Source organism: Periplaneta americana, chromosome 8 (genome assembly GCF_040183065.1).
Source record: "Periplaneta americana isolate PAMFEO1 chromosome 8, P.americana_PAMFEO1_priV1, whole genome shotgun sequence".
Taxonomy (NCBI): Eukaryota; Metazoa; Arthropoda; class Insecta; order Blattodea; family Blattidae; genus Periplaneta; species Periplaneta americana.
This window is the reverse complement of record NC_091124.1, coordinates 9,098,822-9,117,486: the sequence shown is the minus strand read 5'-3', so window position 1 is coordinate 9,117,486 and position 18,665 is coordinate 9,098,822. Positions and strand designations below refer to the sequence as shown.

The following is an 18,665-nucleotide window of genomic DNA, read 5'->3' as shown; positions in this document are numbered from 1 at the left end:
CTTTCTATTTATTTCTTCTTTCCTTTCAATTTCAATATCTCTAACACTCACTGACTCTATACTTACTTACTTACAAATGGCTTTTAAGGAACCCGAAGGTTCATTGCCGCCCTCACGTAAGCCCGCCAGCGGTCCCTATCCTGTGCAAGATTAATCCAGTCTCTATCATCATACCCCACCTCCCTCAAATCCATTTTAATATTATCCTCCCATCTACGTCTCGGCCTCCCTAAAGGTCTTTTTCCCTCCGGTCTCCCAACTAACACTCTATATGCATTTCTGGATTCGCCCATACGTGCTACATGCCCTGCCCATCGCAAACGTCTGGATTTTAAGTTCCCAATTATGTCAGGTGAAGAATACAATGCGTGCAGTTCTGTGTTGTGTAATTTTCTCCATTCTCCTGTAACTTCATCCCGCTTAGCCCCAAATATTTTCCTAAGCACCTTATTATCAAACACCCTTAACCTATGTTCCTTTCTCAGAGTGAGAGTCCAAGTTTCACAACCATACAGAAGAACCGGAAATATAACTGTTTTATAAATTCTAACTTTCAGATTTTTGGACAGCAAACTGGATGATAAGAGCTTCTCAACCGAATAATAACACGCATTTCCCATATTTATTCTGCGTTTAATTTCCTCCCGAGTGTCATTTATATTTGTTACTGTTGCTCCAAGATATTTGAATTTTTCCACCTCTTCGAAGGATAAATCTCCAATTTTTATATTTCCATTTCGTACAATATTCTGGTCACGAGACATAATCATATACTTTGTCTTTTCGGGATTTACTTCCAAACCGATCGCTTTACTTGCTTCAAGTAAAATTTCCGTGTTTTCCCTAATCGTTTGTGGATTTTCTCCTAACATATTCACGTCATGCATAGACAAGAAGCTGACGTAACCCGTTCAATTCCAAACCCTGCCTGTTATCCTGAACTTTCCTAATGGCATATTCTAGAGCGAAGTTAAAAAGTAAAGGTGATAGTGCATCTCCCTGCTTTAGCCCGCAGTGAATTGGAAAAGGATCAGATAGAAACTGACCTATACGGACTCTGCTGTATGTTTCACTGAGACACATTTTAATTAATGAAACTAGTTTCTTGGGAATACCAAATTCAATAAGAATATCATATAATACTTCCCTCTTAACCCAGTCATATGCCTTTTTGAAATCTATGAATAACTGATGTACTGTAGCCTTATACTCCCATTTTTTCTCCATTATCTGTCGAATACAAAAAATCTGATCAATAGTCGATCTATTACGCCGAAAACCGCACTGATGATCCCCAATAATTTCATCTACGTACGGAGTTAATCTTCTCAAAAGAATATTGGACAAAATTTTGTACGACGTCAACAAAAGTGATATTCCTCGAAAGTTACCACAGTTGGTTTTGTCCCCCTTTTTAAAAATAGATACAATTATGGACTCCTTCCATTGTTCTGGTACAATTTCCTTTTCCCAAATAGCAAGTACAAGTTTATAAATTTCGCTATATAATGCACTTCCACCCTCTTGTATTAATTCTGCTGGAATTTGATCGATACCTGGAGACTTGTACTTTTTCAGATTTTCTATCGCAATTTCGACTTCAGAAAGTGTGGGTTCGGGTATAAATGGCTCAGCAGTTTGTATTTCAATTTCGTCCCGATCATTTCTATTTGGCCTGTGTACATTTAGTAGTTGCGCAAAATAGTTTTTCCATCTGTTTAGGATTGATGGAGAGTCTGCAAGCAAGTCACCATTCTCATCCTTAATCACGTTTACCCTTGGCTGATATCCGTTCTTAAATTCCTTTATACCCTTATATAAATCTCGAATGTTTTTATTCTTACTATTTGTTTCTACCTCATTCAGTTTTTGCTTCAAGTAATCTCTCTTTTTATTCCTAAGTGTACGACTTGCTTCCCATCTTTCATTGAAATAATTATCTCTCTTCTCCTCAATTGGATCCTGTAAGAATTTCAATTTTGCCTGTTTCCTTCTTTCTACTACCATGCAACAATCTTCATCAAACCACGGTTTCTTTTTCTTAGTTTCATAATGACCTATGCTCTGCTCAGCTGCAATTTTGGTACTATCTCTGATATTTTCCCACACGCTATTAACATCTAATTCTTTCTCAACTTCGTCGGAACTTTCTAAAGTGGCAAACCTATTCGAAATTTCGACCTGATAATTTTGCTTAGCTGCCTCGTCCTTTAATTTCAAAACATTGAATTTAGTAATATTAACTTGTTGCTCTACTCGCTTGGCTACTGATAATCTTTCTCTTATTGCTCCAATCACCAAATAATGGTCAAAATTACAGTCTGCACCCCTGAAAGTTCGAATATCTACTATACTAGTATGTCTCCGTTTATCTATCAAGATGTGATCTATTTGGTTGTGTGTCAATCCATCTGGAGAAGTCCAAGTATATTTATGTATATCCTTATGGGGGAATGTTGTACTTTTGACAATTAAATTTTTCGATGTGGCAAAGTTGACTAATCTAACTCCATTGTCGCTACTAATTGCGTGTAGGCTCTCTTTTCCAATAGTTGGTCTAAAAATATCCTCCCGTCCTACTTAGTGTTGAAATCCCCCAATAAAATTTTCATGTGATATCTAGGGAACTGATCAAAAGTATGTTCCAATTCTTCATAGAAGCTATCCTTTATATAGTCGTCTTTCTCTTCTGTAGGGGCGTGAGCATTTATAACTATGATGTCGCACCATCTACCCTTAAGTACTAAATATGATAACCTGTCACTGATAAATTCGACCTTTTTTACTGCTGATTTTATTTTTTTATGAACAAAGAATCCTGTTCGTAATTTGTGATTATTGTTTCCTTCCCCATAATACAACAAGTAATCTCCTATTTGTGATATGCCATTCCCATCTAACCTAACCTCTTGTACTCCCACAAAGTCTATTCTATATCTAGCTAGTTCTTACTCACTGACTCTATAAATGGGTTAACTATGCTGGTACTGACTTGAATGGTTTCTTCTATCCCTGTTTTATTTTCGCCCCCACGCTTTCACTTTCATATACTAGATTTCCACTTACACTCGCACCCTTATTCTTTTCACTACTTTCTTCCCTATCATTTCCCGACTCCTGGTTTCTCTTTTTACCCCCAGTCGCCTTTTTTCTAGCGCCCGTGTTCCTTGTTTCATTATTGTGTGCATTGCAAATGTTACCGCTATCATATGTAGACTAAGACTACGTTTACGCTGTATGATCACGTTACTGGTTTCTTCTCCTTGTTGTGTCATCATCTGTACACTTCCTCGTACGTCAGTATGTGGGTTCCTGAATTCACTACTATTCCCTCCTGTTACTGTGTGTTGATCTGCGACAATCACAATATTGAACTAAACCTATTATATATTAAACAAATTAATAATATCATCACATAGGCCTACATACTTCTTTAAAATGGACACTACAAGACAGACTATACAAGGTGGAAGTGATATGACTGTGCATATTGAAGGGAAAAATAGAATACATTAAAATAAATAAAATATCTATTATGCGTTTTCGAATTAAATGCGTAGTTAAATCACAGGTTAAATAGAAAATTAGACTGAAAATCTGCGTAATTTGGCAACAACGCATCGCCGGCTCACGAAAAAAGACACACACGAACTCAGGTCTGAATAGCAGCATTCCGTCCGTTCAGTCACTGCAGCAGGTTTGCCAAACTTTCATAATGGCAGGAAATAGTTATACGTCTTACAAGCAAACATTCTCATGGGGGCAGATACAAAAGTTAATTGTTTCTCTTCCACCGTGTTGATAGTGTCAAAACAAGTGCTTGCACAAATTTTGGCCACTCGAGCGCAATTACGAAAGTCTCGCAGAAAGTAAGTTTCCCTGGGGCCGTTTACAGAAAGAAAATACTTTTTCATGGAAATATTTATTGGAAAAGATACAGGAACTATTGAGAACTTTTTCAACATATTCCGTACCCGGAGTGAGATATTTTTCTCATACTGTAGGATCAACAGAGACGTGCAGACGGCTGTCACGCACTGGTTTCGATCCCTGGCGGCAGACTTTTACAACACAGGGATAAGAAACTTGATCCCGCGGTATGACAAATGTCTCATTTCCGGTGGAGAATATGTATCTGTATCTGTATCTATTCCAATAATTTTTTCAGTAAACGGCCCCAAAGAAAGTTACTTTCTGGGGAGGGGGCCCTCGTAATTGCGTTCGAGTGGCCAAAATTTGTATAAACACTTGTTTTGGCATTATTAACATGGTGGAAGAAAAAGAATTAACTTTTTTATCTGCCCTCATACGAACGTTTGCTTGTTAGACATCATCATCATCATCATCTTCAAGGTTTAGGCCTGGTGGCCTGTTCCTTCCTCTTGGAAAGTGTCCTCCCATCTATTGCGGGGTCTTCCGACATTCCTCCTTCCTTCCGGTCTGTAGTTCAGTATTTTTTTTTTTTTTGGGAATCTGTCTTCATTCATCCTTAATATATGTTCCTTCCAGTTTTTCTTTTGTCTTGCTAATCTGTCGTTTAAGTTGAAAATTCCCAGTTCCGTCCTTATGTCTGGCTTCTTTTCTGGTCCAATAGAGTGTATCCTGCCACCGATCTCAGAAATCTCATATCTGCAGCCTCTATCCTTCTTCTTTCTGATCGAGTCAATGCCCAGCTTTCACTGCCATACATAAGAACAGGGAGTGCCATTGCTTTATAGAATTTTAGTTGGGTCTCTTTTAGTGTTTTCCGGGATAAAATTCTTTTTATTGTGCCGCACATTCTATGGAATTTATTTATTTTGTTGTTAACATCGTTATTTTCGCAATAGGATACGTTGCAACCCAAATAATTAAAACTACTCACCTGCTCAATTATTTTATCCTCTATTACTATTTTGGTCCTTAGATGCCAGTCCCCAGAAGTTGCTTGTTGGACGTTTTATTTAATTTGCAAGAAAACTGTCCATTTTATTAAAAACTGCAAAGGAATAAATAATTCCTTATAAATTTCTCTAGTGATAAGAGTAAAAATCAGAATCGTAAGGATAGTAGGCTACTTACCGAGTAAAACGTTGCTAACATTTAGAGGAAAATCATTATTTTTAGAGAAGTATGCTTGTTACGAATCCTTCAAATAAGCCTCGGAATGGGACTGATTCTCTGGCACGACCACAGCAAAGGAATAAGGTTTTGAGATTTGGTACTTGGAATGTTACAAGTCTGTATAGAACAGGAGGGGTAACATTAGTAGCAAAAGAACTAGCTAGATATAGAATAGACTTTGTGGGAGTACAGGAGGTTATGTTAGATGGGAACGGCATAACGAAAATAGGAGATTACTTGTTGTATTATGCGTGGTGGGAATATAATGGTGAAGCAGTGCGCAGCTCCGCCCGTTCTTCTACTACGTGATGACGTCACGCGGGAAGCATTGCAGACTCTCTCGCAGCTTGCTAGCTTAGCTCAGCTCAGCTCCGTAAGGTTTTGGAAGTGGGGTAGGTTAATTGACTATAAATACCAAGAAGCTGTATTAACTAATCCCTTCCCTACTAACGTCTTGTGATGCGCTCCCAAAGCATAGCCGTCCAGACATGACGTCTTTGTGACCCTGCGACTTTTATTTACAGTTTTCATTCAACCTGTTTTCAAATGCAATTTTTTCAAGCTGTCTATTTAGAGGGTTGTATGTTGTAAAACGATCTTTTCGTGAAGAAGAGGAGTTATTTTCCTCTAAATATACGCGAAAGGTTTTCCAGAATTCTAACTGTTTGAATAAAAGTGCATTGAAGTTCTGTCCTGCATTCCAAGTGGAATGAACAAAGTTTAAGAAAGGGAGTCAGAATCGAGGTCTTGTAAGAGTTACTGGCAGTAAAGTGACATGACAGAAAAGGTCTGTGTACGAAGCACAACATTCACATGGAGAACATAAAGGAAAAAAGGGTAACAATGAAGGGGAATAAACATTGGTGAAACTGAAGGGCGTAATAGAGTACAATAACGTTATGTTGTGGGTTGACTGTCAGGTCAGCGTCAGAATGAAGTCTTATATCCCTTCTCCATTATGGGAAAATACGCAAAAAAAAAACTACAGAAATGTTTCTTCAATATAATGTTTATAGTACTTTTCAGCTTTTCAATGTCTGCGTAATTGCATGTAAGACCGTGAAGGGAAGCAAACCCAGGAAGGAAAGGATCTATACAAATCTTAAACTTGACTCGGAAGCAGGCATTTTATAGAGGGTTACGACGACAATATTACAAGCAAACTGTTGTGCTTATTCCCCCCTTCCGTCATATACCTACCAGCGAGAACCAAGTTTGTAAATCTCACAAGAAATGTTTTGTACTGGAGTCTTTCGAAACTTAACATACTGTTCAAACTGATTAGGAGTATAATATCACAATTTGTAGTAAAAGACCCATGTTTATTTTAAACGACCTCCACCTGCCTTTAAATGCCCCTTACCGCACACCACCAATTCACTGTCTGCGCGTGGAGATTTGAATAGAGATTCCAGGCAATAAACTCGTCCTTTTAAATCTTATTGCATGAACTTAAAGGTAGCAACAAGCAAACTTTAGAAAAGAGTCAATAATGAACATTTGTTAAAGGCAGGTGTAGAATTAATTACGTTCATTCTGGTGTACTGCTTTCGTTAGAAGATATCTTAAGTTCATGGACTCAACTCGGTTTGATCCATTCAGGGTGATGAACAGAATACGTTCTGAATCAGACCTTCGATTTCAGGCTGGCTTTAAAGAGGCTGAAAATGTGAATTGCAACAAATGTCAAGTGTAGCATGATGAAGTGTCCCTAAAAGAAGGCAAATTCGAAAAAAAAAAAACGCATTTTCGATAAAATGTGGACTTAACGCGTTTTGATTCCGAGCTCCTCAAATACGTTCAATAAAGTTTCATCGTCAACATTTTTACATTACTTAAAAAAAAAACATCAGTTTTTCATTCCAGTGATTCTGCATATTTCTTTTAGTAAAATGCTCCTGCACACAATTTTAATATCTGAATATTTTTTTACACAAATTAAGTCCACAATTTCCACATCTGACATTAATTTTCGTAATGTGAACGGCTTTCTTGTTAGCAGCTAGTACTTGAAATAGACCTTGATTCACCCTCACTAACCACTTCTGTATTATCTTCCTCACTACCACTTTATTTCTTCAACTCCGCCGGTAAATCAATTTCCAATAGCACTATAATATCAATTTCACCCAAAACATTAAGGCTGCTATTATCCACAAAACAACTCATGTCTATGTTCTGTATCCCTGAATACAACTAGATTTGAATAAACACCAATAAAGAAAGAACAAATTTACCAACTCAAGTTTCTACACTGCAAGTAAATGGTAAAGTGGAGAATTGAAACAGTAAACGACTTTAACGGCATTACAGACAGTTACAACAATGGACAAAAATCACAGAATTCAAACTAGAGAAATGTTTAAAAGTGTAGGTCATATGAAATGCCAAGGGTGGGTAAAATCTGTCCACTAACAAATACTTCAAATTATTAGTCTGCTATATTTGAAATCTGAAACAGAACACATGTGTGCATACTTTATCATGTTAGAGACAAATAGAGTAAAGGTTAAAGCTGTCAGATTTCATTAATTCAAAAAAATTTAGAAAATAAAAAGGGTGGGCAATTTTTTCCCAACCGTGATAATGCTAGGGTTAAGCGAGAAAATAATTATTTTATGCCCATTGATTGACGCCTTTTTTGCTCCTCTATTGACATTCGAGACAATTGAATCCTTCCATTTACTGAAGCCTTTTCTGTCTGGAAGTTGTTAAAAGATAACACAGCTTTAACATTTTATGAGACATGTAATTAAGTCCTTTTAGCTTAGAAAGTTTTGAAGAACTATGAGAAAATTATTCCCTTCTGCGGAGCGACTCATATGTGCAACATTTTAACAATATGATACACAGGAACATACCAGTTAATAGTTATTATAATGCTGTAATTACTCATGTTTCGTTATTTAAGTCTAGTGCACTATCCTCTGATACATGATCGTCTGAATTGGTTTTGGAAGTGGCCTGAAGAGTACATGAACTATTGGCAATGATGTCATGAATTTCTTTTCACCTTCTCCGTTTTTCACATCTATCCAATCTCAGATTATCTGTTGATTTTCGTTTCAAACAAGACTGCGCCAGAGCTTTTGTGGGTACAGCGTCTACTTTCAGATTACGACTGCTTTTTGGTTCATAATTTAGGAGTTTCTGCTTGAAAGGTACTCCGTAACTTGACTCCTCAAAATGAAGTGAACATATTCGAGCTGAAACAACATTAAATCTTAAGATTTTTACCCCCTTTCTTTTCCCTCAAAGCAATCTATGGAATAAGTCAAACAATAAGTTTAACATGAAAATATATTTTGCAAATGAGTTGCGAAGCAAATAAAATTTAGTAACATGCGAGAAAACTCATCGTGCTGTAAATTGACTTCATCCTCCCTTCTACAAGCATGCAACCATTGTCTTGCCAAGTCTTCATTCTTCGGAAACCTATAATATTTTACGTCAGTTCCTTTTGTTTTTCGATTGTAACTCAAACAACCAGATACTGCACATCCAGGCATACTAATAGCATGTGTCACATTAATAGCATTACTGATAGAAGAATAAAATTCAATATAATATGTATAAACAAAGAATTAACCCCGTGCACGTACACACAACAGCTGTTTGTTTTGTTCCTCGAGCACTGCGATGCGAATTAGCGCGCCGCCGCTGGTTCCCAAGTGACGACATGCGCAGTAGAAAACTAGTTTGAGTCAACCGTCTGCTACAGCATTATATTCCCACCACGGTATTATGGGGAAGAAAACGATAATCACCAATTAGGAACAGGATTCTTTATTCATAAAAAAATAAAATCAGCAGTAAAAAAGGTCGAATTTGTCAGTGATAGGTTATCGTATTTAGTACTTAAGGGTAGATGGTGCGATATCGTAGTTATAAATGCTCATGCCCCTATAGAAGAGAAAGACGACCATAATTAGAAACATTAAATCCAGACATTTGAGATGGGCAGGGCATGTAGCACGTATGGGCGAATCCAGAAATGCATATAGAGTATTAGTTCGGAGGCCGGAGGGAGAAAGACCTTTGGGAAGGCCGAGACGTAGATGGGAGGATAATATTAAAATGAATTTGAGGGAGGTTGGATATGATGATAGAGGATGGATTAATCTTGCTCAGGATAGGGACCAATGGCGGGCTTATGTGAGGGCGGCAATGAACCTGCGGGTTCCTTAAAAGCCAGTAAGTAAGTAAATATTCATTTGGGACTGACTAATATGATATTAGAATTTTTGTTGTTATCTATCCAAGAAATAATCTCTTAAAATCTTCACAAATATATTACTTCCACCTGTTTAATGTAACTCCCTTCCCCCCCTCCCCCCATTAATTACAGAACACTCTTCTGAGTAAAGTCTGTGTGTGGAATATGTAGGCCTACACCAAGCCGTCGTATTTGCGAAGAGTTGGACAGGTGGAAATGGGCGGAGCTTAGCATTGCGGGAGTGTGTTGTGGGCAGCATTGGCGCGCGGCCTCTAAGGGGTAAGATGCGCGTGGCAGATAGTGGCATTATCGTTCGCTTCCTCCAAGCAACGCCTTTCCGCCAGAGTGGACACTGGTCCAGACACCTCCACTCACTACTTGCACAGAGGACTTGTTTCGCCTCCTAGGTCTACAGATTCCAGAAACGGGCAGTACGTTATGTAGACAGAGTGAGTCATAAGTATGTGAGCGTGCTCCTGGGACAAAAATAAAAACAATTCCTTATATGAAAATTTGACGGAAAATGCTTATTTATTGGAGAAATGTTCATACTTTGTATTTGTTCTTTTTTTGTTGTGTCACAAGTACATGTTTGGAAACTTGTTATTTAACGTATACAAAAGGTGCTCACTGTGTCCCCTCCATTGTTTATAATGCCTGAGCACGACGTACACACGACTTGAAAGTTCGCTCAAACACCATGTTGTCATCACGGATCAATTGGCATGTATTTTCAACACGTTGCAATAGCTCCTCTGCATCATTCACTGCTGTTGCATAGACAGCCTTCAAGTGACCCCAAAGGTAAAAATCTAATGGGGTGAGGTCGGGTGATCTGGATGGCCAAGGCACTGGACCAACGCGTCTAATCAAAACAAAAACAATGTATCACTGTCTTGTTAGTGTGTTGTTTGTAAACAAACACTAGTACAAAATCAAAACAAAAACAACACAATAATATGATGAGAAACTTATGAAAACAAAAGTCACTATTGCTCCAATAAATATACATTTTCGGTCAATTTTTTTTTGTAAGGAATCGTTCTTATTTTCGATCTGGGAGCAAGCTCACGCGTTTTCCAAACATGCTTATTACTCACCCTGTATATGCGAACCCTCCCTTATGTAAAGGAATGGACTCGTTCACTTTGTAATTTTACCAGATATTATGTAAGAATTTCCATGGCAACCGAGCTCGAATTTATGTTTTACAAAAGCCTTTCATTTTCCAATTAATGTAGGCTGAATATAGATGTTTACACCTCAAAATGTTGGCCCTGCCACTGCTTGTGTAATTGCAGGATCTCGCCGCCTTAAGAGCTGTCAAAGAAGTGGATTGGGTAAATCTCCTGAGGAAAGCAGCGGCCGACGGAAACACGAGACTGGTGTCAGCTTTACTTAAAATTGGCACTGAACCGTCGGCGCCGGATGCGAAAGGCATCACCCCTTTGCACGAAGCCGCAAGGAGTGGTAATCTCGAAGCTGCCCGTTTATTGCTAGACGCCGGCGCTAATATCGAGGCAAACGACGTTGAAAAACAGGCACCGCTGAACTTCGCATCCATGACTAGTAACGCCGCCTTGGTCAACTTGCTGCTTGATCGTGGCGCTTATGTCGACCATCCTGATATGTATCAGAGGACGCCGCTCCTGTGGGCCACGGGTTATGGGTCTCTGCCCGCGACGCAGATTCTGTTGAAAAGAGGCGCCAGTACAGCTTCAGTGAACAGCGGTGGGCGAAACCCTCTGCAGGAGGCCAAGTACTACAAACATACCGACGTAGCTGCGTGGGTGGAGAACTGGATCTCCACACATAATTAGTACATGCACTGTTACAGCTGTTGCATGCAAAGAACAAACTTCTGATAGTTTTGTAGTAACATCGTTCTATTTTTGAACTTCTACCCGCTAACTGCTTGTGACAGCCAATAGAAACTGAATTCGTCATTCTCCTTTTCTACGCCACAGGACAAGTGAAGACTGCGTTGCAACCGACGAGTTAACGTAAGCCAGGCTCCGCCAAGTCGAGTCAAGATCGCGAGAGGGCGTACAGGCCTACTTACGGCTTCCACTGCGGGCAGTACACTTGTACACTGCAGTCTATCAGTGGTGGAACCTATCGAGGTCGCTTGGGGGCACCGGTGCACTGCATTTTGCACCAGGAATATTTATGTGCTAAAACATGAACCTTAGCAATGTAATGGATGTTGTTATGCGAACAATTAATTTCATAAGGTCTAAAGGACTCAATCACAGGGACTTCAGGGCACTGCTTGATGGTATTAACAGTATGGGGATTTACTCTACCATACCGAGGTAAGGTGGTGAAGTCGAAAAATTCTGGAACGTTTTCTCGCACTTAGAAATGAAACTGCCTTATTTATGGATGTACATGGGAAACCTGTTAGAAGCCTTGGACATGAAAGAATATATAAGAATAATGCAACAATTGTGCGAAGTTTCGAACGTAGATTTGAGGATATTAGAGATCTTGAACAACAATTTAAGATATTTGCAATATATTTTTCAGTGAGTGTCCTGGATATTACTGCTGAACTACAATTAGAAATACTTGATTTACAAAGCGATATTGAGCTGAAGGATAAGTATCAAAACAGAAGAAGTATTAACCATTTCTATACTTGTTTTCCACGAGAAAGGTTTCCTAAACAGTACAATCTTGCTGCAAGAACGTTGTAAATGTTCGGGACAACCTACGTATGCGAAACACTGTTTTGTTTAATGAAGTTTACAAAGTCACGTCACAGAAACAACTAAGTGATGAACAATTGAAAGCATGTTTGCGATTGGCTGGTACTAAAACAATAGCTCCGAGAATTAAATAGCTGCTTACTAACAGAAAACTGCAAAAATCGCAGCGGATCCCTGATGTTTAAGAAAAAGTACTATTATTAGATAATTGTATTTGAATGACAACGTTTGTACTGTTGTTTTATTTTGTTAATTGAATTGTATAGCAATGAGAAGAAGACAAACAGTATATTAATCTGTATAAAAGTGTATATTTTGTTTTGTTTCATTATTGTGCAAACATGCAAAAATTTGTTTCGTATATAGTTAACTGTACAAAATTGTATAGAGTACTGTTTTTCAGTATAGTGCAATTAACAGTGAAAGCGTGCTTCAATTAAAAGCTGAAATTAATTTACATTCTTATCACAAATTTGGTTCACATACAAGTTCTTAGCTCCGCCACTGTGGAAGCAGCTACCCTTGCCCGCAGCCGTACGTCAGGGCTTGAGGGTTTGTACGTACACACGAGAGTGTAGTCACTTGACGGTCCCTGACGTAAGCGTTCACTACATCGTATCGCACTCCTCGTACGAATCGCACGCAACGGATATTTTAAGTGCGGTGCGTTCACTGTAACGGCTCCACCTCATCGCCTCATCGGATTCCCTATCAGCTGTTAAAACATGACGTCGTACGATATTGACATTGCTGAAAACAGAGGAGTTGAGGTTAGGTCTATTAATTATGACTGTTAGCGAATAAGAATTTGTAATTGCTTCATGCGTCTTAATTGAAGAGGAGGAAACGAAAGAGATATTGGTTACATAATATATATGTAAGAAATGACTTGATTACTGTAATGGGAACGGCTCAAATTATATAATTCTTCGCAATTTTCTACAAGCGAAATAAGTTTCCCGTCTGCCATTTTGGCGCGACACTGAACATGGTCCAACATAATAGTAACAATTGACCAATTAAAATTGATTTATTAAAGAAGGCCATGATCGCACGCATCGGAAAAGTTGCTCATCCGGGAAACTTGGACGGATTTGCCGAGAGCCGATGCGTGCGATACGATGTAGTGAACGCGGTTACAGCAAAGATTGTCTTTTTCCGATCCGTGCGATTCGTCCGATGAGTGCCATACGATGTAGTGAACGCTTGCCTTTAGAAAGAGATTATAGAGTGGCCAAGTTGTCCTGTACAGCGATCTTTGCGGTGCCACCGCGAAACACGGTAGATATGAAATAAACGTCTTCCGTTGTAAAAATTCTTCTACTTACAACGTTGTGTATACGGAGGTAAGAGCTACGAAAAAACAAAATGAAAACATGCCTGTTGCATTTAACTGCAATATCAATAGGAAAAGTACAACCGTTATCATATTTCAGATAAATTTTATGAATTAAGTCCATAGCTTTGTTAATTAGCAGCATTTTTCATGCGAAAATGTGTAACATAGCCCGGCATACATACCGTGTGTACTACAGTATTTTTCTTTTCTTGCACATTCTCTTTGAAAAAAAAAAACAATTGGTGAAACAGTGGGTAATAAATATGAAACGAGACAAATTGTGTCCCTCCGAGCATAGCTTTTTGTGTTCACGACACTTCTTGTATCCTTCCTTACTGCTTGTAGAAGAAGACGATGTGCTGTAGCTTATAAAAGTAGGCCTATTTCGAAGACAAACGATAAACCAAATAAATGGTTCACTAGTAATGTACTTAAACTAAATACGGATGAAACCACTAGGCCTACAATTCCGTTTCAAACCCAGTGAAAAACTAATAGCAATAAAATATTAAAATTGTGTTTGGACACTGGCATTCTTTATTTCTGCTCCTTGTGTCTTTACTGCTTATAGAAGAAGACGATGAGCTGTAGCTTATAGAAAGTAGGCTTATTTAGAAGACAAAAGACATCAAATAAATGGTCCACTAGTAATGAACTTAAAACCCTTTCCAGCCCAATGATTCCATTCCGTTTCAAACCCAGTTAAAAACTAATAGCTATAAAATAATAAAATTTGTATTTCGACACTCGCATCCAAAATTCCGCAAAACTCTCGGGTAGGCCGTATTGTTGTTAGTATTTTGACTGGAAGGACATGAAAGAACATAATTGAGCACCCACTTGCAATAATGGGGTAAGTATGAATGTATTTCGTAACTACTTACCTCAGTATTGCACGTGGGTGCTCAATTATACAATAATAATAATATAATAATAATAATAATAATAATAATAATAGTAATAATAATAATAATAATAATAATAATAATAATAATAATAATAATAATAATAATAATAATAATAATAATAACCTGTTGTGCCACAGACAGACCATCCGGCTGTTGGCCTCACGTTCACATTTCGATAATTATACACTACTGTAACAAAAAAAAAAAAACAAAAAAAAAAGAACTGAAAGCATGTTGGGCCATGTTTTACCCAAGTTACAAGCTTGGAGGTAAAGATTGTTTACTACAGTTAGGGCCTACTTTCATTCTATATCTTATGGTATAGTAAATAGTTTTGCAACGTGTAGAGACTGGGAAAAAATTTAATAAAATCATCCGAATCATACTCGTTAATTTTATAGGCAATCTTGCAGGTCGCATTTAAAAAACTTAGAAATATTAAAATTTTCTTCAGTATATTTGCTGGAATTCTTGTCATGCGTACATGACAATTTTCCTCAGGTTATTCTTTTAAGATTTCCTTCTAGGAATAGCTGAAGTTTTCTTCTTATATTTAGCGTACATAAATTCTTTATTTTAGATTAAGTTACTAGCACGTATTTGACGAAACACTAGGTTTTTCCACTTCAGTTTAACTGATTTATGCAAACGAAATTTTGACAGCTTCACGATTCAAACCTTCCTTATCGCCATCCCCACTTTGTTTTGGGCGCTCAAGCCAGGCATGCAGAACTCGTAAGTAGGGGAAATATGACGTCAGCCTCACTCCACTTCTATTGGGATGATGGACTTCCGCGTAGAGTTGTTTACATTCTCTGCCCGTGCAAGGTCCATCAGTGGCGGCACTCTAATTTTCAAAAAGGATTGTAATAAATTCATTGTATTTATAATGCGTTATTTCGTTTCAAGGTTTACAATTATGCTAGATTTCCTGTCGGTAGTTTCTTTGATATTTCTTCGCACCTAACCTGCTTTAGATTATCGAAAAATTTCCTCCTATCATCACCTACGGAAACGTAAATGTATAGTATATAAGTAATGAACCTTGAAAGTCACTATTTAAAATGAACACAACTAGTGACGTCCTTAATTTAACAGTATATAAATAAATAATCAATATACAGTTCGTAATAATGAACTTACTCGAAAATTTGTGCATTCCATAATTCTTAATAGGCTATGGGCTTTGTTCAAATGTGGTTTAATATTGAAATGACGAGTAGAAATAAATTGGGTGGGACACAGTAAACAAGCAATTCTTTCGATTTAACAACAAAATAATCATATTCCAATTTCCTTTGGAAGTATACTTGGCTCGGAAACATGACGGCCTCTCTTCTTGGAATTGGTAATCCCTCATAAATCCCCATCCTCTACTCAACCCCTAGCCGCGTGGCAGAAATACAATAGATCCCAGCATTGCCAAATCTAACAGTCATTGCCTCTACCTGATGGCTTTCACCCGTTCTCAATGTCTTTGTCGACGTGTTGTTTTATACCGTTGTGCGCCTCAATATGTCTAATTTATTCCGGCCATGATTAATGAGTGTTGGAGCAGATGATCCGCAGCCAGGCCTCCTGATACACCTGAAGATCACGACAAGAACAACAAATAACACCGTTCGAAGAAAACAGAATATCTTATTTGCAGAGGAGCGTAGCTAAGAAAACAAAGTGTTAAAATTGTGTCTAACGTTAGAAATTCTATCCATAAAGTAATCGAAAGTTCAGGCAGTTTAATAAGTATAAATCTTAATCACTTAACATCGGAAGCAACCGGCGGAGTTGGATATATGGGCATAGAAATTAAGAATTACGGTTCACCAACTAAAGAGAAAATAAATAAATTGAAACAGAATTCGGTAAGATAGACGATTTTATACGTGATTTACTTCGCCGAACAGTATGTGAACAGTACGCGAAAGAGATATGGCCAACAGCAACACCGTCCTTAGCAACCTAAATATGACATTATTCACAGCAGTGCTTCTAACTTACAGCAGTGAATTAAATGTTTTTAAATCACTCTCTACATGACAACCAACATATTAGCATTAATTAAAATAAATGTAAATGAACTTCTTCGCCAACAACACATTACAAAGAAAAGCCCTACAATTTAAAATTAAATTTACATACCAGTAATGAATAAAATATTGTATAGCACACTAGAGTAAACAGATTTTATGCGTTCGTGGAAATTATCACCCAAGGCGAAGCTGATAAAATCTAACTTTACTCTTTTGTACTATAAATTCTATAACTATTCAATGATCACAATTTCAGAAAATTTTACCAGCGCAACATTCTTAATTAAGTATAAAATTCTGGAACTTCAATAAGATGAGAATTTAACACTTATTATAGAAGTCTGCATTTTTTTGTTTATTTAGGCAAAACATGTTAGTGAAAATATAAATATAAAGTGTTTTTAAAGTAAGTTTGTTCATTTTTATACCAATTTTGTTTTAGTAATTATAAATTAAGGTATATTTACAAAGATAATATAGTCTTTCTGAAAATCGCGGTTTCACGGAACACAGTTTGAAAAACGTTCGCAAATCACAATGACTTCAAGAATTGGAAACTCGGCTAAGGGTTTATCCCTTGCGCGTGCCTGCAGTTAACTGGTGAAGGGGATGAGGGAAGGTCGTCATGTTTTCGTGCGAAGTATAGTATTTCTTCACGGGTTTACATTTTGCCATGTTCCAGCTCTCTTTAAACTGCAGTACGCGTATTGTGTGTGTGTATGTGTGTATGTATGTATGTATGTATGTATGTATGTATGTATGTATGTATGTATGTATGTATGTATGTATGTATGTATGTATGTATGTATGTATGTATGTATGTATGTATGTATGTATGTATGTATGTATGTATGTATGTATGTATGTATGTATGTATGTATGTATGTATGTATTTGGCTGGAGTGTGTTACAATGTTGAATGACAGCATTGACATCCGGTCATATAGCTATCACTCACTTATCAACGTGCAATTTATTTATCGTCCTATTACTAGTAAAAGCAATTAAGACCAGTAATGCAAATTTAGCAAAACAGGAATTAAAACTTTATTAATGCACGAAAAATCATAATAAATTTTACAAATGAAGTAATTGGTTTGTTGCCTGCATGCAACATTTCGGACTTATTTCAATTTAGTAAAATACAGAGCACGGAAAGACAAGTCGGGGATTGTACTTAACATATTTTACACAAGAAGTGGACTTAATCGGCTTTACTAGTAATAGAACGATATATACATACGTAGATCTTCTTACATAATATGCACACATACATTTTAAAATATATTTTACATGTCTTTTAACTTATTTATTTCCCTCATTCATTTTTCTCTTATTTTCTAAAGGTATGCTCCTATGGATTTTATTATCTGTTCATTTGTAATTCTTGGTAGCATATTGTATACCTGCCGCCGCGAGAATGAATGTTATGCAGCCGAGCGTAACTAGAAAGTTATGATGGCAGTGATAGAAAAGGTGGGGTAAGAAGGGGTAGTAAGACGGTCGCTCTGAGGAGCTGGAGTTCTGCAGGTCTTGGCCAAACACATGATCTGAAGACATTAGTTCATCGATTTAAGAACAGAAACTTAATCATAAACCAAAGCAAAAAAGATCTTTTGAATTCACTATTTTCTAACGTTAGTAGAAAAAAAATTCAGACAAGTTTGGGGGGCAGTGCCTCCCATGCCCTCCCATAATTCCGCCTATGGTCGTAGTTCAGTCGACCGAGGTGTTTGCCTGCCGATCCGGAGTTGCGCTCGGGCGTGGATTCGATTCCCAATTAGGCTGATTACGTGATTGGGTTTTTTCCGAGGTTTTTCCCAACTGTAATGAAAATGTGGGATAATAATCTGTGGCGAATCCTCGGCCTCATCTAGCCAAATACCATCATGCTATCACCAATCCCATCGATGCTAAATAAACTAGTAGTTGACAGAGCGTCGTTAAATAACGAAGTAAAAAAAAAGCCTGCGGGCATCATTTCTAGCCAGTAATATTTCTGCGTAAAGGGTAAACGCTCTTGTAACAAATATCTCAAGGAAACTCATGCCTATACCAATTAAATTGATATTAAACATTGAATTGAAGGAGTCGGAAGCAAAGGGGTATAAGTGTACTTACGTTATTTGTCAGAAAATTTTGTTGAAAGTGCTTAAGATTTCGTAAATTCCGTGAAATTTTTTATTTCAATTTTAGTGTGTGGTGTAATTAAAAGATGTATCCCTTTGCCACTAAAATTTTAAATGTTTTACATTGCCCTGGATACATTTAACTCATGTTCTTAGAAATGTCACTTGTACCCCTTTGCTTCTGACCCTCTCAATTAAGTAACTACGAAATTGTGTTGCCTAAAAGCCG

At 37.5% G+C, this 18,665-nt stretch overlaps 1 protein-coding gene across 1 annotated transcript in view; it reads left to right on the top strand.

Moving 5' to 3' along the window:
• Window positions 1-13,887, top strand: part of LOC138704468 (26S proteasome non-ATPase regulatory subunit 10-like) — a 37,328-nt gene extending 23,441 nt beyond the window's left edge. Inside the window, exon 4 of the mRNA XM_069832374.1 lies at window positions 10,621-13,887. Coding sequence (XP_069688475.1) covers window positions 10,621-11,139 — 519 coding nt within the window. The 3' untranslated portion in view covers window positions 11,140-13,887. The remainder of the gene's footprint in view (window positions 1-10,620) is intronic.
• The last annotated feature ends 4,778 nt before the right edge of the window (window positions 13,888-18,665 follow it).